Below are 22,400 nucleotides of genomic sequence, written 5' to 3'. Positions count from 1 at the left end.
CAACAGACCGAATGGAGACGAGACATAAGAACCCAGATGCTTTTATTATGCCAGTCATGGGAGAGATTGGCAAAAAATAAGCTCATTTTTCTCATAAATTTTTGTTGTTTTAGAAATTTTTTCATAAATAAGTGGTATATATGTTAAGACATAATGAGTTTATTATTTTTAAATGAACTAATAAATTTTTTTAAGTCATTAGTTTTCATTTCTAATATGGTAAATATCAAGAGGTATAACCCACATAAACAAAGCTGTTTGATGTCCTCAAAAATTATTAAGAAATGCTGTTCTGGGAGCTGTAAGGTCAGCAAAAAGACAGATAAGAGTCTGCCCTCAACCAGCTCACCATTTCCTGGGTGAAAATCAGCAAAAATATGTACACATGCAAATAAACAAAAACACTTGACATGGTTGATGAGTGCTCTAAGGAAAACAGACGTGGGAAGACGACCAAGAGCACGCATGGAAGAGGAGTTAAGGAAGGCCCCCTGAACCCCAGATACCCCCTCTTGAGGGTGGAGACAGCTAGCTGATCCACCATCCAACTGCAAGTGTGGCAGCCAACACCACAATGTACTATAGCATTTTCCTTCCTCTGATATTGGAGCCAGCCTAGAATCAAGAACTGTATTCACTTGTCACAACTCTATAGTCTACTTTAATCTGGAACATTTCCTAGTCCTTTACGACACTGATTTCTTTTTGAAAGACTACAGTTCTTTCTTTTTACTAACTAGAACATACCTCCTTCTGAGTTTGCTCAAGGTTTTCTCATGGTTCAATTCAGGTGCTGCATTCCTGGCTGAAATACTACCTAAATCTCATGTCCAGATATATGGTCGTCCACCTGCTCTCATGGAGACGGTTTTCATCACCCAGAGTGCTGTCTGGGTTCTCCACTACATCGTTACTGTTTTTTCTTATGCAATGAATAAGCAATGTGTTAGGAGAAACTTTAAGACCACATGAATATCCTGATCCTCACATAACTTTCTTCCTGCATTTAAGAGACACTGGATCATTCTTTCCAGAAGAAATTTTTACTGCAAAGGTTGCAAAATTATTTCCCAACTTTAGCTCTCTATTTACATTTACTAGTTGGCACTCAGCATTCTGTCTGTCATCTATCTATCTATCTATCTATCTATCTATCTATCAATCAATCAATCAATCATCAGGAAGGACTCATGGATTGCTATTTTCGCAATTGTTATAAATCAGTACAGTTCTTAACTATTTTGATGCATAAAACTGTTCTGTTTTTAGCCAGTAGGATCCCATGCAAATTGATTTGTGACATGCCCCCAACAGTTTTTTGAGCACTGCCTTATGTTCTGTCATAAGATACTTTAGAGTCATTTTATGCTACCCTGCTCCAGGCCTGGAATCAGTCATTTTTCCAAGGAGCCCTCGTTCTTCTGAGAGTGGGAAACATTAAAAACCAACATCTGGTCACTCGTGTGCTTGGTGCTACTGCAGTGTCTTTGCTTCTCTTCGTACACAGAGTTAAAAAAGAATACTATGTATAGAGACACGTATGTATTCATGGACATACACACCTACACATACAATATACATGTGTGCACAGACAAGCATAAACATATACATTTATATCTTGGAAATCATGAGTCCACACCAATACCTCCAACTCCAGTCTTCCCCACAGGGTTCTTTCTTGCCTTGTCCCATTCACACCTGGATGTCCCTTCTTCCACAGTTAGAACTCTGGCTCCCAACAACATCGACACCTTTGCTCAACACTATAATGTATATAAAGTAATTTCCAAATTTCTTCACCAATACCACTACAGAACACAAACCTGCTAACCAGAGTTCAGGGTTTGTTTGCTGCCCTTGACACTCAACCCCATCCAAGACTGAGGTGCATGGTCAAATATCATGTTCACAACTTACCTATATCAGCTCTTGCTATCACTCCCTTAAGTGTGGCTATGGTACTTCTTGGAAATACCATTGAGTTTATGTCCGCTTGCTTTCAATTTTATGGGCTTTTTCCCTTCTTCCCATCCTCTAAGTTTATGTTTTGAATATGTATAACATTAACAAACTTTTAAAAAGTCAAAACTATACAAAAAGATGAAGAACTATCACTCCATCCTGAACTCCTTCTACCCACCCTACCCCACCTCCAGGGGTGGCCAACTTCACTGTTTTCTGGTTTATCCTTCCAGTGTTTCCTTCTACAAAGACCAGCAGATATGTCACAGTTTATTTTCCTTTGCTTCTCACACAAAAAGTGGGGAACTATAATGTTCTTTTACTCTTTGTTTTCTCACTTACCAATAGCTTCTAGAAAATTACCTCATTCCAGGTCATAAAGATCATTCCCATTATTTTTAACAGCTGCATAGTACTCCACAATGTGAACGTACTAGGTTTATTCAACCAATTTGTGAGGCTTGGATAGCTAGGTAGTTTCCAATATTTTGCAATTATAAACAGCACGACAGTGAACAACCTCGTGCACACGCATTTCCTTATTTTTGGAGGTGTGTGTTCAGGGTAAATTCCTACATTGGCCTTGCTGGGTCCAAATGTAAGTCCATATATAAATTTTACCAATTTCCCTTCCAAAGAAGTTAAACTATTTTACATTCCCACCAATAACATGTATTTCTCTAATTAATAAAAAGGCTAAACATCATGTTTAAGACTTATTTTTATATCTATTTTTGTGAAACTGTTTCTTTACATTTTTTGCCCATTTTCCTATACTAGGAGTTGGCAAACGTTTCTTAAAGGGCTAGACAGTAAATATTCTGGGCAGCGGGACAGTCTCTGTCACAACTACCCTACTCTGCCATTGTGGTATGAAAGTAGCACAGATGATACGGGAAGGGCAGGCACGGCAATGTTCCAAGAAAACTTTATTTGCAAATACAGGATACTGGTCCATAAGCCTTAGTTCGTTGATCCCTGATCCATATGATTTTGGGTATTTTCCCCTTGATTTTTTTTTTTTTAAAGATTTTATTTTTTCCTTTTTCTCCCCAAAGTCCCCCGGTACATAGTTGTGTATTCTTCGTTGTGGGTTCCTCTAGTTGTGGCATGTGGGACGCTGCCTCAGCGTGGTCTGACGAGCAGTGCCATGTCCGCGCCCAGGATTCGAACCGACGAAACACTGGGCCGCCTGCAGCAGAGCGCGCGAACTTAACCACTCGGCCACGGGGCCAGCCCCTCCCCTTGATTTTTAAAAGTCCTTTTCAGGGGCCAACCCTGTGGCGCAGCAGTTAATTTCGCACGTCCTGCTTAGGTAGCCCGGGGTTCACCGGTTCAGATCCTGGGTGCGGACCTACGCATCACTTGGCAAGCCATGCTGTGGTAGGCGTCCCACACATAAAGTAGAGGAAGATGGGCACAGATGTTAGCTCAGGGCCAGTCTTCCTCATCAAAAAGAGGAGGATAGGTGGCAGATGTTAGCTCAGGGTTAATCTTCCTCAAAAAAAAAGTCCTTTTTGAATTAGAACTATTAGACCTTTATCTATCATCACATATTTTCTCCTAGTTTGTCAATTTTTCTTTTGACTTTATGAAATTATTTTGACATGTAAAGGATGGTTTTTAGTTTCATGCAGTCAAATTCATGTATCTTTACTTTTATTGCATGTAGATTTTTAATTAAATTTAGAAAGCTTTTACTTATAACCAGGTTAAAGAGAAATTCACCAATTTTTTCCCCTTAATCTTCATTTCTTACATTTAGATATCTGAATCTTTTGAAGTTTTTCCTTTTCAGTGGTGTGGGGAAAGGATCTAATTTTAACTTTTCCCAAAAAGCTTTCCAGTAGTCCCAATAACATTTCTTAAAAAGACCACCTTTGCCACACTGAGGTCGTAAAATACTATTTGAAGGCACACACCAATGAGGCAAAGATGCATATTGTAAATCCTAGAGCAGCCACAAAAAAAATAAAAGTGGAGATAAAATAGAATATAAACCAAAAGAAGACAGGAAAGGGGTGAATTTAACAGATAGGTGAAATAGAGAAAATGTAGCAGGATCATGGATGTAAACCCAACCAAACCACCAGTTACATCGACTATAAATGACCCAAACACTCCAATGAAAAGGCAATGATTGTCTGCCTAAAGAAAAAAGCAAGAATGAATAAAATACTAAACACGAGAGGTGCTGGCCATGTGGCATAGTGCTTAAGTTCAGTGCTCTATGCTTCAGTGGCCTGGGTTCGCATGTTTGGATCCTGGGCGCAGACCTACATACCACTCGTCAGTCATGCAGTGGTGGCATCACCCATATAAAAAGCAGAGGAAGATGGGCACAGATATTAGCTCAGGACGAATCTTCCTCAGAAAAAAATACAAACAAAAAACTAAATATGAGAAACATTTAATTTCAAAGACATAGGTAGGGTAAAAGTAAAAGGATAAAAAAATTTACTATGTAAACACTCCATAAAATAGCTGAAGGCAATATCAAGCAAAAGAGATTTCGGAACTATAGCCAAGGAAAATTTTATAAAGACAAAGGAGCCAATTCATTAAGACATAACAATTTTAAATATGTATGCACCTAATAACAGAACTTCAAAATAAATGAAACAAAAAACTGACAGATCTAACAAACAAACAGACAAAGCTACAATTATAGTTGGAAATTCAATATCCCTCTCTCAACAAGTTATAGAACAAGTATACAGAAAGTCAATAAGGATAGAGAAGACTCAAAAAAATGTTATCAACCAACTATATATAACTATCATTTACAGAAGAATCTACCCAACAACATTATTTCTGATTAGAACACTCATCAAAATAGACAAAGCGCTGGGCCGTTAAAAAGTTTCAATATATGTGGCTGGCCCCGTGGCCGAGTGGTTAAGTTCACGCGCTCCGTTGCAGGCGCCCAGTGTTTCGTTGGTTCGAATCCTGGGCGCGGACATGGCACTGCTCATCAAACCATGCTAAGGCAGCGTCCCATATGCCACAACTAGAAGGACCCACGACGAAGAATATACAACTATGTACTGGGGGGCTTTGGGGAAAAAAATAAAATCTTTAAAAAAAAATATAAAAAAGTTTCAATATATGCAGCAGGAGTTAAATTATATATATAAGGGAAATACATCTGAAATATTTGGAAATCTGTTGAAATTAAGCAACACTGTTCTAAATAAATCATGCGTCAAATTTTGAAAGCATGAGGGAAATTAGAAAATATCTCGAATTGAATATTAAAAAAGTCAACATATCAAAATATGTGGGATGCTAAAACAGCACTTAGAAGAATATTTATAGCTTTAAATACTTATATTAGGAAGCAAGAAAAAGGTCTAAACGCAGTGAGTTTAGACCAAAGATTCATTTAGAAACTGGAAAAAGTTTCCAGAAACTGGAAAAAGAGAAAGTAAACCCAAAAGTAAGGAGAAGGAAGGAAGTAATAAATATGAGTAGAAATAAACACAATAGGAAAAACATAAACAATAGATAAAATCAATTAAACCAAAACTTGTTCTTTGAAAGATAAGATAAATAAAATTCAATTAACTCTCTAGCTAGAATGAAAAGAGAGACTACACTAATAACTAATATCAGGAATAAAAGAGGGGACAGCACCACTGATCCCACATATATCAGAGGATAATAAGGGAACATCATGAACAACTTTATGCCCATAAATTGGAAACCATAGATGAAATGAACAAGTTCCTTCAAAGACACAAAACTGACTCAAGAATAGAAAAATAAGTTTTTTTTGATTAGAAAACAGAAGAGGAAAGAACACTTCTCAATTCATTTTGAGACAAGCACTATCCTGATACCAAAACCAAACAGATATTACAAGAGAAGAAAACTACAGACCAGTATGTACCTCAAACACAGGCACAAAATCCTTTACAAAAAAATATTAGCAAATCAAATCCACAATACATAAAAAAGATAATGCATCATAACCAAGTGGGGTTTATCCTGAGAATACAACTTTGGTTTAACATTCAAAAATCAATCAATGAAATTTGCTATAATAACAAACTACAGAAGAAAAACCACATGATGAGTTTAATAGATCAAAAAAATCATTTAACAAAATTCACAATAAAAATTTTCAGGAAATTAGGACAAAAAGGGAACTTCCTCAACCTGATAAAGGGCATCTATGAAAAACCCACAGCTAACACCACAATTAAAAAAGGGAAAAATGGATGCTTTCTCCCTACAATTGGAAAGAAGGCAAGTTATCTTCACTCTTGATATTTCTAATTGACATCACTGGAACTCCTAGATACTACAGTAAAGCCAGAAAAATAAGTGTTTCTACAGGTAAACAATTTGGAAAGAAAAGTAAAACTGTATTCATAGACAATATGATCATGCATGTAGAAAATCTTAAGTAATCTACCCAAAAAGTTACTAGAACCAATATAAAATTAATATACAAAAATCAACTGTATTTCTATAGACTAGCAAAAAACAATTGGAAAAAATTTTAAATACCACCTAAAATAGCATCAAAATATAACATATTTTGGGATAATTTTAACAAAATATATATAACACCAGCACACTGCAAGCTACAGAACAGTGGTGAAAAAGTTTTTTATAAGAGCTAAATAAATGGAGAGATATATTGTATTTGTCAATTGAAATATACAATATCATTAAGACGTCAATTCTCTCCAAATTGATTTAGAGAGTCAATGAAATACCAATCAGAATCTGGCAGGAATTTTGTTAGAAACTAACAACTGATTTTAAAATATGTATTTAAATGCAAAGGAGCTACAAAGCCTCTGCAAAAATAAAGCCAAAGCAACTTTTTAAATGAAAAGCAGAGGTGAATACAAACTACATGATTTCAAGATTATAAAACCACAGTAATCATGACAGTACAGCATTGGTGTAAGGATGGACAAAGAGCAACGGAATAGCATACAGAGCCCAGAAGTTGACTCCTCTCATATATGGTCTACTGATTTTCATGAAAGATGCCAAAGAAACTCAGTGGAGAAAGAATGGTCTTTACAATAAATGATGCTGGAACAACTACATGTCTATATACAAAAAAGTGAACTTTGATTCATACCATGCACTGATGCTAAAATTAACTCAAGTCAATCATACACCTAAACATAAAACACTTTAGAACTACAAAATTCTAGGAGAAAACCTTTATGAATTTGGGTTAGGAAAATATATCTTAGCTATGACATAAAAGTACGATCCATAAAAGAAAAAAATTGGTAAACTGGACTTCTTCAAAATTAAAAACTTTTCTTCTTTGAAAGACACTGTTAAGAGAATGACAACACAAGCCACAGACTGGGAGAAAATACAAACTATAAACCTGATAAAGAACTTGTATCCAGAATATATACAGAACTCTCAAACTATTTAACAAGAAAGCAAACAACACATTTAAAAAATAAGCAAAAGGCAGGACCAAGTTGGTGGAGTGACCGGTCTTCTTTGTCTCTCCCCCTTCAAATCTACAACTAATTCGACATTCACCGGTTAACAAAGGATATCCAGATAGCATCTCAAGACGTCTGAGAGACGCGTGCTGTTATACATTGGAAGGCGGACAGACTTCCCCCCGGGAGGAAGTGGAAATAGGTGAAAACTCTCCGACCCCCGACCCCCAGACAGCCTAGTACCTCCAAGAGGCTCTCTTCCAGCGGACTCCCCCACAGCATCACCACGCACCAAGGGTGGGAGTGTGCACTCACCGGCGGAGCGACAGTGGAAACAGGTGACAACAGCCCTACCTAAGCCCCCTGTGATTACAATTAAGCCCAGGGGGAAATTCCAGGGTCCCGCACCCACCAACAGGAAAAGCCTCTGCTCACCATTAGCGGGGAGGCCCCACCCAGCATAGGGAACACTGGGAGACTCCCAGGGAGCGGATTCCCTGGCAGGGCACCAGCCTGCCAGCCGCTGCCGGGCCCACGGTCTCCGGCTGTGCATGGGACGGTGCAGGAGGTGCCTAGACTTCCCGTGGACGGGCTTGGGGACTGGGTGGAGCTCCAACGCCTGGCTCCACGGCCCAGGGGGAAACCCCAGGGTCCCGCACCCACTGGCAGGGAAGGCCACTGCTTGCCACTAGCAGGGAGGCGCCGCCCAGCAATCAGAACAAAGAGAAGCTCCCAGGGAGCGGATTCCCCAGCAGGGCACCAGCCTGCCAGGCGCTGCCAGGCCCACGGTCTCCGGCTGTGCACGGATAGTGCAAGAGGCGCCCAGACTTCCTGTGGATGTGCTTGGGGACTGGGTGGAGCTCCAGCGCCCAGCTCCGCGGCCCAGGGGGAAACTCCAGGGTCCCGCACCCAGCGGCAGGGAAGGCCTCTGCTCACCAGTAGCAGGGAGGCCCCGCCCAGCATTCAGAACACCAGGAAGCTCCCAAAGAGCAGAATTCCCCGCAAGGCAGTGGCCTGCCAGCTGCCGCCAGGCCCACGGACTCTGGCCGTGTCCCAGACAAGGCAAGGGGCTTCCAGAGATTCTGTGACATTGGTGTGGGGCTGGGTGGAGCTCCAGTGGAATGGCTACGTGGCCCAGGGGGGAACTCCATGTTCCCACAGCAGCCTCAGCAAAAGCCTCTGCACAGCACTACTGGAGAGGTCCTGACTGGCAATCACAAGGCTGGAAGGCCCTGGGGCAAAAGTAGCACAGCTAGGTGAGCTAACGACATACTGCAGAAGATACCCATAGCTCTGCTGGGACCTATAGTGGACAAGTGGGATTGTGTGGCCTCTGAGAGTGATAAAGCTGCGTTTATAGGTGATCCTGCTCCCGGCTGCTGGGAAAGCCCATAACACCCCTGCAGACCCCAAGGAGGGAGTGCGTCTGGGTGGGCTGTAACAGTAGGCACCAGCAACCTGAGGCCCCCTTGCGATTGCCCCCACAACTGATTAGGGACCCCACAGGACCACTGTGACTACAAGGAGAGGCCCAGGTCCAGTCAGTAACAGCTGATAGGGTTCCTGGTTGGTGCAGTCTAAACAGCTGCTCCCCCTGCACACCAGTTGCAACAAGTGGAAGCAGCGACTAAACTCTATCTCTATGCGGAGGCACAAATCCATGCCATCAAGCAGAATGAAAAAATATATTAAATCTCCAGAACAGAAGGAAAATGATAAGCACCCAGAAAACAATCCCAATGACAATGAAATCTATAACCTAAATGACGATGATTTCAAAACAGCCATTATTAAAAAACTCAATGAGTTAAAAGAGAATTCAGATAGACAACTCAATGAGTTCAGGAGCTATGTCACAAAAGAGCTTGATACTATAAAGAAGAACCAACTAGAAATACTGGAGATGAAGAACACAATGGAGGACATTAAGAAAAATCTGGACTCTCTGAACAGTAGGGTCGATAATATGGAGGGCAGAATTAGCAATTTGGAGGATAGGAATATAGAAATGCTGCAGACAGAGGAGGAGAGAGAACTAAGACTAAAAAGAAATGAAGAAACTCTCCGAGAATTATCTGACTCAATTAGGAGATGCAACATAAGGGTTACAGATATACCAGAGGGAGAAGAGAAGGAGAAGGGGGCAGAAGGCCTGTACAAAGAAATAATGGCTGAGAACTTTCCAAACTTGGGAAGAGAGATGGAACTTCATGTGACAGAAGCCAAAAGATCTCCAAACTTTATTAATGCAAGAAGACCAACCCCAAGGCATATAGTAGTGAAGCTAGCAAAAGTCAACGACAAAGAGAAAATACTAAGGGCAGCCAGGCAGAAGAAAATAACTTACAAAGCAAACCCCATAGCTATCGGCAGATTTCTCAGGAGATACCTTAGAGGCCAGAAGAGATTGGAATGAAATATTCAAAACTCTGAAGGACAAAAACCTGCAGCCAAGAATACTCTACCCAGCGAAAATATCCTTCAAATACGATGGAGAAATAAAAACTTTCCAAGATAAACAAAAGTGATGGGAGTTCATCGCCACAAAACCTCCTCTTCAAGAAATGACTCAGGAAGAACCTCATTCCTGAAAAATCAAAAAAATGAAAAGGGTTACAAAATCCACAACAAAGGAGATAAGCAGAAGGACAATAACAGAAAGTAGCAGCTCTCCATCAGAACAGGTTAGCAAAAGTTAAATAAAACATTAAAGATAAATGGAACGGAAACACCAAGAATAAATATAACCTAGTCATTTTAACCACAAACTGACAACACAAAAAAGAAGAGGGAAAAAAAAAATCTGACAATAACAACCTAGAAGGGGAAGAGAAAAGGGATGGAACGTTTTAATTTAAGGAAATAAGAGGCTATCAGAAAAAGGGCTATCTCATATATGAGATGTGTTATACAAACCACCTGGTAACCGCTAAACAAATAACAAGAATAAAGACACAAATTACAAATAAGAAGAAAGCCAATATAGAAATTTACCTACTTGAATTAGGAATCCAAAAATCATGGGATGAGAAACAAAGGAAATGCAAAAGAACAGGAAAACAAGTAATAAAATGGCAGCAGTAGGCCACCAGGTGTCAATAACCACTCCAATGTAAATGGATTGAACTCTCCAATCAAAAGACACAGAATGGCAGGATGGATCAAAGAACAAGATCCAACAATATGCTGCCTTCAGGAAACAGACCTCAGCCCCAAAGACAAACACAGACTCAGAGTGAAGGGATGGAAGACAATCCTCCAAGCTAATAATGAACAAAAGAAAGCAGGTGTTGCCATACTTCTATCAGACAAAGTAGACTTCAAAGCAAAACAGACAAAGAAAGACAAAGAGGGGCAGTACATAATGATAAAAGGGACACTCCACCAAGATGACATAACACTTATAAATATATATGCACCCAAGGCAGGAGCACCAAAATTTGTAAAGAAACTATTAACAAAGTTAGAGGAGACATCAACACCGATACAATAATAGTAGGGGACCTCATCACCCCATTAACACCAGTGGATAGATCATCCAGACAGATAATCAACAAGGAAATTAAAGAATTAAGTGAAAAATTAGACCAGATGCACTTAATAGATATACATAGAACACTTCCTCCAAAAACAGCAGGTTACACATTCTTCTCAAGCGCGCATGGAACATTCTCAAGGATAGACCATACCTTGGGAAACAAAGCAAGCCTCAATAAGTTCAAGAGGGTTGAAATAATATGAAGCATCTTTTCAGATCATAATGCTATGAAACAAGAAATCAACTACAAGAATAAAGCTGAGAAAGGGGCAAAAATGTGGAGACTAAACAACATGCTACTGAACAGACAATGGATTATTGAAGAAATTAAAGAAGAAATCAAATATTATCTGGAGACACATGAAAATGAAAACACACCATATCAACTTATTTGGGACGCAGCAAAGGCAGTCCTAAGAGGGAAATTCATTGCAATACAGGCTCACCTCAATAAGCAAGAAAAATCTTACCTAACAGAATTAGAAAAAGAAGAACAAACAAAGCCCAAAGTCAGTAGAAGGAGGGAAATAATAAAAATTAGAGCAGAAATAAAGGATATTGAAACAAAAAAGACAGTAGAAAGGATCAATGAAACAAAGAGTTGGTTCTTCGAAAAAATCAACAAAATCGATAAACCCTTAGCCAGACTCACTGAAAAAAAAAAGAGATGTCTCAAATAAATAAAATTAGGAACGAGAGAGGAGAAATCACAACAGATACCGAAGAAATACAAAGGATCATAAGAGAATACTATGAAAAACTATACGCCAAAAAATTGAACAACCTAGAAGAAATGGATAAATTCCTAGACTCATACAACCTACCCAAACTGAATCAGGAAGAAATAGAGAATCTGAATAGACCAATCACAAGTAAAGAAATAGAAACAGTAATCAAAAACCTCTCCAAAAATAAGAGTGCAGGACCAGACGGCTTCTCTGGAGAAGTCTACCAAACATTCAAAGAAGATTTAATACCTATCCTTCTCAAACTATTCCAGAAAATAGACGAAGATGGGGCACTCCCTAATACATTCTATGAAGCCAACATCACCCTGATCCCCAAACCTGACAAGGACAACACAAAGAAGGAAAACTACAGGCCAATATCACTGATGAACATAGATGCAAAAATCCTCAAAAAAATTTTGGCAAACCAAATACAGAAATACGTCAAAAAGATTATACACCATGATCAAGTGGGATTTATACCAGGGACACAGGGATTGTTCAACATCCGCAAGTCAACGTGATTCACTACATTAACAAAATGAGAAACAAAAACCACATGATCATCTCAATAGATGCAGAGAAAGCATTCGACAAGATCCAACATACATTTATGATAAAAATCCTCTATAAAATGGGTATAGAAGGAAAGTACCTCAACATAATAAAGGCCATATATGACAAACCCACAGCCAACATCATACTCAACGGACAAAGACTGAAACCCATCCCTCTCAGAACAGGAACAAGACAAGGGTGCCCACTTTCACCACTCTTATTCAACATAGTACTGGAGGTGTTGGCCAGAGCAATTCGGCAGGAAAAAGAAATAAAAGGAATCCAAATAGGCAACGAAGAAGTAAAACTCTCGCTGTTTGCAGACGACATGATCTTATATATAGAAAACCCCAAAGAATCCATAGGAAAATTCTTAGATACAATCAACAGCTACAGCAAAGTTGCAGGGTATAAAATCAACATACATAAATCAGTAGCATTTCTATACGCTAACAATGAACTAACAGAAAAAGATCTCAAGAACTCAACCCCATTCACGATCGCAACAAAAAGAATAAAATACCTTGGGATAAATTTAACCAAGGAAGTGAAAGATCTATACAACGAAAACTACAAGATCGATGACGACATAAAGAGATGGAAAGACATTCCATGCACATGGATTGGAAGAATAAACAGAGTTAAAATGTCCATACTACCTAAAGCAATATACAGATTCAATGCCATCCCAATCAGAATCCCAATGACATTCTTTACAGAAATTGAATAAAGAATCCTAAAATTCATATGGGGCAACAGAAGACCCCGAAGTGCTAAAGCAATCCTGAGAAAGAAGAACAAAGCTGGAGGCATCACAATCCCTGACTTCAAAACATATTACAAAGCTATAGTAATCAAAACAGCATGGTAGTGGTACAAAAACAGGTGCACAGATCAATGGAACAGAATTGAAAGCCCAGAAATGAAACCACACATCTATGGACAGCTAATCTTTGACAAAGGAGCTGAGGGCCTACAATGGAGGAAAGAAAGTCTCTTCAACAAGTGGTGCTGGGAAAACTGGACAGCCACATGTAAAAGAATGAAAATCGACCATTCTTTTTCACCATTCACTAAAATAAACTCAAAATGGATCAAAGACCTAAAGATTAGGCCTGAAACAAGTCTTCTAGAAGAGAATATAGGCAGTACACTCTTTGACATCAGCTTCAAAAGAATCTTTTCAGACACCATAACCCCTCACATGAGGGAAACAATAGAAAGAATAAACAAATGGGACTTCATCAGACTAAAAGAGCTTCTTCAAGGCAAGGGAAAGCAGGATTGAAACAAAAAAAGAGCCCAATAATTGGGAAAAGATATTTACAAGTTATTTATCCAACAAAGGGTTACTCTCCATAATATATAAAGAACTCACACAGCTCAACAACAAAAAATCAAACAACCCAATCACAAAATGGGCAGGGGACATGAACAGACATTTCTCCAAAGAAGATATGCGGATGGCCAATAGACACATGCAAAGATGCTCATCATCACTAATCATCAGGTAAATGCAAATCAAAACTACACTAAGGTATCACCTTACACCTGTTAGAATGGCAAAAATATCCAAGACCAAGAATGACAAATGTTGGAGAGGCTGTGGAGAAAAAGGAACCCTCATACACTGTTGGTGGGAATGTAAACTGGTGCAGCCACTATGGAAAACAGTATGGAGATTTCTCAAAAAGTTAAAAATAGAAATACCTTATGACCCAGCCATCCCACTACTGGGTATCTATCCTAAGAAACTGAAATCAGCAATTCCAAAAATTCCAGGTACCCCTATGTTCATCACAGTATTATTCACAATAGCCAAGTCACGGAACCAACCTAAGTGCCCAGCAACTGATGATTGGATAAAGAAGATATGGTATATATATATATATATATATATACAATGGAATACTACTCAGCCATAAAAAAGGACAAAGTCGTCCCATTCACAACAACATGGATAGACCTTGAGGGTATCATGTTGAGTGAAATAAGCCAGACAGAGAAAGACGAACTCTGTATGACTCCACTCATAGGTGGTAGTTAACATATAGACAAAGAGAATTGATCGGTTGTTACCAGGGGAAAGGGGGGGTGGGGGGAGGGCACTAGGGGTGAAGTGGTATACCTACAACATGACTAATAATGATGTACAACTGTAATTTCACAAGGTTGTTAACTATCATAATCTTAATAAAAAAAAATAAGCAAAAGATTTGAACAGATTCTTCTAAAAAGATATACTGATGGCATATAACCAATGAAAAGATGCTCAACACCATCAGTCATCAGGGAGATGCAAATTAAAACTATGATGTATGAGATACCCCTAAACATCTATTAGGATGGTTAAAATTTAAAAACTGACAATACCATCTGTTGGAAAGGATGCGGAGGAAATGGAACTCTCATCACCAATGATGAGGAATGTGAAACAGTACAACCACTTTGGAAATCAGTTTGGCAATTTCTTAAAAAAGTTAAACATAAACCCACTATATGAGCCAGCCATTCTATTCCTAGTATTGACCCAAAATAAATGCAAGTATATATCCACACAAAGGCTGGTATAAGAATATTCATAGCAGCTTTATTCGTAATAGCCCAAAACTGGAAACAACAAAAATATCCATCAATAGGTAAATAGATAGACTGTGGTGCATCCATAGAATGAAATACTACTCATCAGTAAAAGGAATGAACTACTGATACACATGAAAACATGAGTGAATCTCAAAATAATTATGCAGAGTGGCAGAAACCAGACAATAAAGAGTAAATACTGTATGATTCTATTTATATAAAATTCTAGAAAATACAAACTAATCTTTAGTGTCGGGAAGTAAATCAGTGGGTGCCTGAGGGGAAGCCAAAAAGGGCAGAAGGGAGGTATTACAAAGGGGCACAAGGAATCTTTTAGGACTGTTTGAGTGTGTTCACCATCTTGATATTATAGGGGTGGTTTCACAGGTGTATACATGTCTTAAATTTATAAAATTGCACACTTTAAATATGCGCAGTTGATTACATGTCACTTACACCTCAACTAAGCTCTTAAATTTTTTTTAAAGAATAATAAATAAAATTTAAAAAAATATATCTAACCAAGAGAAAGCCTGCTTCGTGCTAACTCAGTATTTTCCTTTTGCACCTGGACAAGGAGCTGAAAGACTTTGACAAAATTTGACCTACCACTTAGAAGTATCAAAATACATGTTAAAGTCTTAGATCTGAGATCCTCTGGATTTTTCTGCAATTCAAATCTGGTACACTGGAAAGAAAACATCACATGATTTTGATAAAGACACTGGAAACTTATACCTTTATACCAAAAGGAAATGGTATAAACGAAGACACAATAAAAATCAGGCTGACATCCCCATCCTGCACATCAGAAGCCGTGACTGCTGTTGTGCCGATTTCACAGGCTGCTGAGGATGGAGAGTGCGCTACTGATGCATCCAGCTGCACACTCATAGGGAGACCTGCTCCACGTGGCCACACTGAGGCCAAACAAAGAAACTTGCCACAGCTTCTCGTTTTCCTACAATATTATAGATCAAACTCCTTTGCACTCAATTTAAATTTGGAGGCTTTTCCTCCGTACTCTCCATGTTCCCCATTTGACCAATTCCATGGATATTCCTGATTACTTCTCCACATGATGCTTTCTGCAATGTTCAGTGCACACACTGGTCTCAGTTTACATGCACTGAGTATGATAACAGATGACTGGCTCAGGTTTGCTGAAGCAAATCCACTAAAGCGAAGCTCAGTACCTGAGGAGAGAACCTGTGCTCTGCTGTTTGAAAAAGAGAGAGGCATGCTCACCACCCGCTGTTTCCAGGATGCTCCCGCTGTACCCCCGAGGGACACCTCTCACGGAAGCCAGCTGTGGACGCTCACAGTGTGAATGCTCCACAAGGCCGGTGGTGACATCAGGAGGGGCAGAGTGCAGATCTGCTTTTGAAAAACAAACCCAAAATAAAAGTGGCTGTTAATTCAAAAGAGTATTAAGTTGCTATTTCAACCTCATTCAACCAAAGCTTCACTAGCTGAGCTCTAAGCAAGGAATGCAGTATTCTGATTGATTTTGTTTTTCTAGTTGACCAACGTACACTGGGACCCTGTGAACTATGAACTCCCAGACATGGCATGTAGAAATCTGTGTGCGTGTGCATTGTTCAGTTCTCAAAGGGATCTAGACCAGAACAACCAACTACAGCATAGAGACATTTAAAATCAATTGTTATTGGACCATTTTTTGTTATATTACAAAAAAATAGCCAGGCTTCTATAAACTACCCCCCATTCCCTAAAAAAATATGTTGGATGTCATGAAGACAAAAGACCTATGCTGGCTTCAAAGAATAAATCAACAGAGATAAAAACTACCCCCACTGCCAGTTTAACACATCTCACTATTAAGAGACTATAATCAAGTTCTTAGAGCAGAATGTATTAATGTCACATTTAAAGACAAACTGTTAGATACAGAAAATGTTTAAAATCACTCTTTCCATCTTTGTGTTTAATTTTCAGTGTATGGCACATTTATCTGTTGGGAACACTGGCTGACTGTAAGTTGCTACAGCATTATCATTACAATTAGGTCTACCACTGGGAAGGCACCATGTCCGTATCCCACCATAACACTGTGTGCAGACACTTGTCCGCTTGTAAGAATCAACATTAGTCTCTGTCAGTAGAGATCTGTATAATCTGTTTAATTTCTAATGAATATTCCTGCCATCACAAACGGCACCGTAAAACTTTATTTCTTTTTATTTTTTTATTTTTTTGGTGATGCAGATTGGCCCTGAGCTAACATCTATTGCAAATCTTCCTCTTTTAGCTTGAGGGAGATTGTTGCTGAGCTAACATCTGTGCCAACCTTCCTCTATTTTATGTGGGATGCCACCACAGCATGGCTTGATGAGCAGTGCTAGGTCCACGCCCAGGGTCCAAACCTGCAGCCCCAAGGCCACCGAAGTGGAGTGCACGAAGTTAACCACTACATCACCAGGCTGGCCCCTCCAAGAGTTTAATTTTTAAATTCCAATCATTTGGAATCATTTTATAACCAAGGCAGAACGCAAACTAAGAATTTTTTATGTAGAGAGATTAAATTATACGGAAGCAAAACACAAACTCACTATTTACATAGCAAAATACACCATTTGGAAAAATCTAACTTTAGAGACAGTGTTTTCACAACCCTTGAAAAACCTTAACGTTGATGAAATTAGCACTTTAAAATCTGCCTATCACGAAGTTCTTTCAGTTTAAAAAGAAATCTCTCCACCCTTCCAAATCTGGCAAAAAGAATAAATGATTTTAACAGTATTCATGAAAAAAGACATAAATGATAATCTTAACTACAAAGCACTTTTTAAAATAGCTATTTTAAAAATAAACGAACTACATTCAAAATAAAAATGAACTACTATAACTAAAAATACTGCTTTTAAATATAGGTATTTATATTTGTGTCCAAATGTTTTACGTATTTGATTTCCTTAGTCCAAAATTGAAAATGACATATTTTTAAAATTACCTTTACCTAATATATTCTACCTCAAGTTTTTTACCTAATATATTCTTCTTTCTATATTTCCTTCCTTAGCCCAAACTGAAGAATTCTCTAGGATGATTATTATAATATAGAGAGGGAAATTGAGTATTTTCAGATTTAGAAATTCAAGTCAATCATATCAGCAAACATCTAGCATATGAAGGCTACAATCCACAGTAAGGTATTAAATACAGCCCAAGTTAAGACTGTTAAATTAATCACACAATGTGTATGTGAGGCCAACCGAGTGGGATGGGAGAAGAGATGGTCAAAGCCACACCTGCAGAAGTTGGGAGTCCTCCATCCATGGAGGTGAAAACCCACCTTGTAAATCTTTACAGCCAGAGCCTTTCAGAGAATGAAAACACCTAACTCAAACACGCCTTACGGTTAAGTGCTTTGTTAAAAGAGCCCAGAACCGGGGCTGGCCCCGTGGCCGAGTGGTTAAGTTCACGCGCTCCGCTGCAGGCAGCCCAGTGTTTCGTTGGTTCGAATCCTGGGCGCGGACATGGCACTGCTCATCAGACCACGCTGAGGCAGCGTCCCACATGCCACAACTAGAAGAACCCACAACGAAGAATATACAACTATGTACCGGGGGCTTTGGGGAGAAAAAGGAAATAATAAAATCTTTAAAAAAAAAAAAAAAAAGAGCCCAGAACCACTGAAAGTCAAGGGCTGTCTGGTTAAACATTTTGAACTGTGGCCAATCTGTCATGCTAAATATGCTTTTATTTCTAACCCACCAGGAAACAACATTTACAACAGCTCAGCAATGGCTAATATACTCAAACTATAAATGTTCTGCTTACTTTACTACACTGTCTCACCTGCAACAGAGCTTCAAGAAGCAGAAATAAGGTAAAAGAACATCCAAAACTACTTTTTCTCACACCAGAAATATCTGTGTATTTCAAATAAGTCAAATCACCGTCACAAACAGAGAAAAAATTTAACAGTGCAAAAGCTGTTTTTCAAGCTATCCACTCTAAACTCCTTGAGGAAAGGCGCACAGTAACCACTAGTCATTCAAAGGACACTAAGGAGAGCTACCAAAACAATCTGGTGGGCTGTTTTCCAAAGGGTCCTTTTCTTGTAAAACAAGCAGCCTGGCACAGCCCTGATAGCCCGACCTCCAGACTCTCCTGTTACCCTAGGGATCTTGGTGGCTTCTCTGTGTGCAGGAAGCAGAGTGAGGAGTCATGAGTTCTCACCTAAGACTTACATCACAGCAGAAGACAAATGCTCAACAGAAATGTGCAGACTTCGTATATTGACTCAACAAATAAAAAATGAGGAGCATCAGCGATGTGCTCACAGAGGACGCTGAGACAGAAGTTGCTGGCTACTAAAAACACCTGATTTACTCCCAGTCCAGCCAAATGACCAAGATTTTACACAAAAGCAGCTCAGCACCAGTGCCTGCCTGAAGACTGTTTCACTCACTAGGACCCCACTGCAAACACCATCCTTCCTGGGTGCACTGCTGGTACACCATTTCAATTTTAGCAGAACAGCAACTAACAGTAAAGAAAATGAACAACAATCAAGAAAACTGTGTGTTAGCCCTGGCTTTACCACTAAGCCAGCTGTGTGATCTCAGGCAAGTTACAATCAACCTGATGTTGTGTCTTCCATCCATATCTAGAAAAAAGAGGGGGTTAAGATGAGGCTTCAACAATATTGATTGCACGATCTAAGGAGTACATTTTTTTTAAGGGACTAGTGCGAGAATGTATGTGGGCTTTGCATGCCAGCCACACACAGCTAACTAACTATGCTACTATTTTTGTTTAAAAAATATCATTTCAAATGATGACAAGTTTGCAATATTTTCCTTTCTAAGTTTAATATAATTTCAAGGATTAGATGATTTGGAAAAGATATACGTATCTTCATGATTTAGCTTTCACTGACATCTCTTTTCAGGTTGAAGGGTTGTTTAATCCGGTATGTGGAAGAAGAAAAGCCAGACCATGGCTACAGCCCCAGCTCCCTGCCTTGGGACCACCCAGGAGCAGGGACAACTGACAGCTCCACAGCTGTGCATACAAAGCAATGAGCAAAGGGAGACAGTGTAGAGGCCACAGGCCAAGAGTGACTCTCAGGAGCAACCACGGTCACATCCAACTGACCATGCACCCTGCACCTGCCACCTGTGCCAGACCACCCCTCCAGAGCAGGAGACAAGACATCAAGAAACTCCGCACACTTCTCTGGGTCCACAGGGGAGGCCCACAAGCCACAGGATCTGGGACTGCCAGACCACAGAAGCATCAAGAACTACTTTTGTTACCAGAAAGACATTTTTCTAGATGAAAAAGAGAAGGTGGGTCTTGATGAGCGCAGAGGCACCCCTGTCCTGGAGGGGCCATGGCAGCTGTTACTGACCTATGTGGGCGTGGGCCGCAGAGCCTGCGAGCGTGGCGGCGGGTCTCCCTCCCGGGTGAGATGAGGTGGAGGATGCAGAGGATGAGGTGGACGAGCCCTGAATGACCCGGTCGAGCCAGGGCTCGACGTTGGAATGGCTCTGGAGCGAAGTGGAGGCAAGTCGCCCGGGTCGCCGTAAAGAGCCCTCATCTTCTGAGGCAGACGACGTGTCTGTGGTTAAAATAACGACGACAGGCATGATGTAGGGACAAGTCCATGAGCGGGTGGTTCCCACACTGGCACCTGGGTTGCCCAGGCCTGCACTGGACATGCTTTGTGCACTTGCACAGCTGCGCCCAGATGTGGTTGCCCTCACCCTACCAGGGCCTACATTTGACCGACTATAAGATCCAAGGGCCCTACTCAGGACACTGGTTTCACAACTCCAGCTTCCCCAGAAGACATAGCTTCCGGGGCACCACACACTGGCAGTAAAGACAGCCCCAACTCCTAACCAGCCTCAGCACATTCCTCAGTGGGGTCTCCAGTTCCAAAGGAGACCCAAGTGTTGAGTGCTCAGTGAACACTCAGTATTACTACTGGGTGTCCACTCTGAGCCCCACACCACCTCCACACACGGCTGGACATTCCTGGGGAGGGCCAAGCTACACCTCCTGGGGCAGAGTGGTGGCCACAGGGGCCACAGCCCAGAGCCCTGCCTCAAGGCCTTGCTGGGTCTACCTGCATCCTGTTAGGGAAGCAGGAATGAGCTCTGAAAAGAATTCCTTCCCAATACAACAGCCTCAGTCAATGAAATTTACTGTGAATTAAGGTTCTATTAAGTCAGTACAACTGTGCATTTTATTATGGGTTTCACAATTATTAAAAAGTTCTTTAAAAAGTGGGTAGTATCTATAGTTATATTTAGTAAAAACAATAACTTGACAGCCATTTCTAAGATTTTTTTTCAACAATGTAAACTTCTTTTTTTCTGTAGCAAGGAAGTGTTATCAAAACCACTAAACTATCTTGTGAATCTGGTGTGTTCGTTTTTACTATATCATCAAACCAAAAACTAATGTCACCAGTTTCATGACTTAAATAATAAGTTGGGCAACAGTAGTTAAGTGCACAGATAACGCAGTCGCTAAACACTATCAACATCTTGTGTAGTTTATTAAAACACATTACTGGTGAAGAGAAGCTCCATATAAATCTTCATTTCTAATGGTAACATCAACAAAACAATAATAGCAAAATAAATCAAAAAACCCTCCAAATAGCCTTATACTTTCCCATTTAAAGCCTGGTAACAACACAGTAAATAATAGTTAATAAGATGAGAACAATTTTAAAATCGTGAATTCAGGGAACTTTAGCATTCTACTAGGCACTTATTTGAGGTTCTTCTCTTTACTAAAAGACACAAATAGCACCTCAATAAAAAATTGAAATCTGTAGAAAGCAAGTATCCCTGTGGGTAAGAGTCATACCATGTAGACTACGGATTTTCAGGTAAGGAATATTGCACATATACAAACAGTCTTAACCTTCAATTTTTCCAAATTCTCACCACAGGTCAGAAGGATATTCCAACTCAATGGGAAACAAATGTTAGGACATCAGGCTTGTGAAACACCCACATAACCCATTCCTGAGATCGTTTATCATTACCTGGAGGGGTGTAGGTTTCCACAGACGAATGCACAAGAACAGAACGTCTTTTCGAAGGCATAGGCATCTTCCTCTCTTTGTACTTGGCCAAAGCTGCTTGCACGGCTTCAGTGTGAACATCTACACAGAAACAACAGCAGTAAAATACTTTTCATAACACTGGTTACAAAGTAATAAAATTGAACTTCCTGTTTTTATTTGTTTTCATTGAGTACAAAAGGAACATTTCTTTAAATATCCCTTTGTTTGCAGATTTGACTTTGGAACCATGTAAATATTTTCATAGTTATAAATCAAAACTAAATAAAAAAGAAATCCCCCAAATTGAAAATAAAATGAACCTAAATGTGTCTCTAGTTGTTGGCATGAACTATTCCAAATGACTTAAAACACTGCAGTTAGACTGTTTAACCTGTTCCTCTAGAGATATCTACTCAAGACAAAAAGAACTGCATAAGAAATTTAAACCCTTGTCACACTGTTTGTGGTAGTGAGGGCACCGTCACACTGCAATGTTTGTAGCACAAATGAAGAGTGGTGTGATAGTGTGATTCTATCATCCC

The 22,400-nt window shown here is 39.7% G+C and overlaps 1 protein-coding gene across 16 annotated transcripts in view; it reads right to left on the bottom strand.

Moving 5' to 3' along the window:
• The window catches only part of DIP2A (disco interacting protein 2 homolog A), a 142,555-nt gene that overhangs the window by 70,590 nt on the left and 49,565 nt on the right, over window positions 1–22,400 (bottom strand). For 7 of the 16 annotated variants that reach the window (XM_070489120.1, XM_044751129.2, XM_070489122.1 and 4 more), the window contains 3 exons: window positions 21,838–21,957; window positions 20,185–20,394; window positions 16,050–16,181 (listed from right to left, as the gene is read on the bottom strand). In XM_070489120.1, the coding sequence (XP_070345221.1) occupies window positions 16,050–16,181; window positions 20,185–20,394; window positions 21,838–21,957 (462 nt within the window). The remainder of the gene's footprint in view (window positions 1–16,049; window positions 16,182–20,184; window positions 20,395–21,837; window positions 21,958–22,400) is intronic. The other 9 variants (XM_070489121.1, XM_044751130.2, XM_070489127.1 and 6 more) reach the window with 3 other exon arrangements.

Source organism: Equus asinus, chromosome 18 (genome assembly GCF_041296235.1).
Source record: "Equus asinus isolate D_3611 breed Donkey chromosome 18, EquAss-T2T_v2, whole genome shotgun sequence".
Lineage (NCBI taxonomy): Eukaryota > Metazoa > Chordata > Mammalia > Perissodactyla > Equidae > Equus > Equus asinus.
This window is presented reverse-complemented; position numbering and strand designations above follow the sequence as displayed.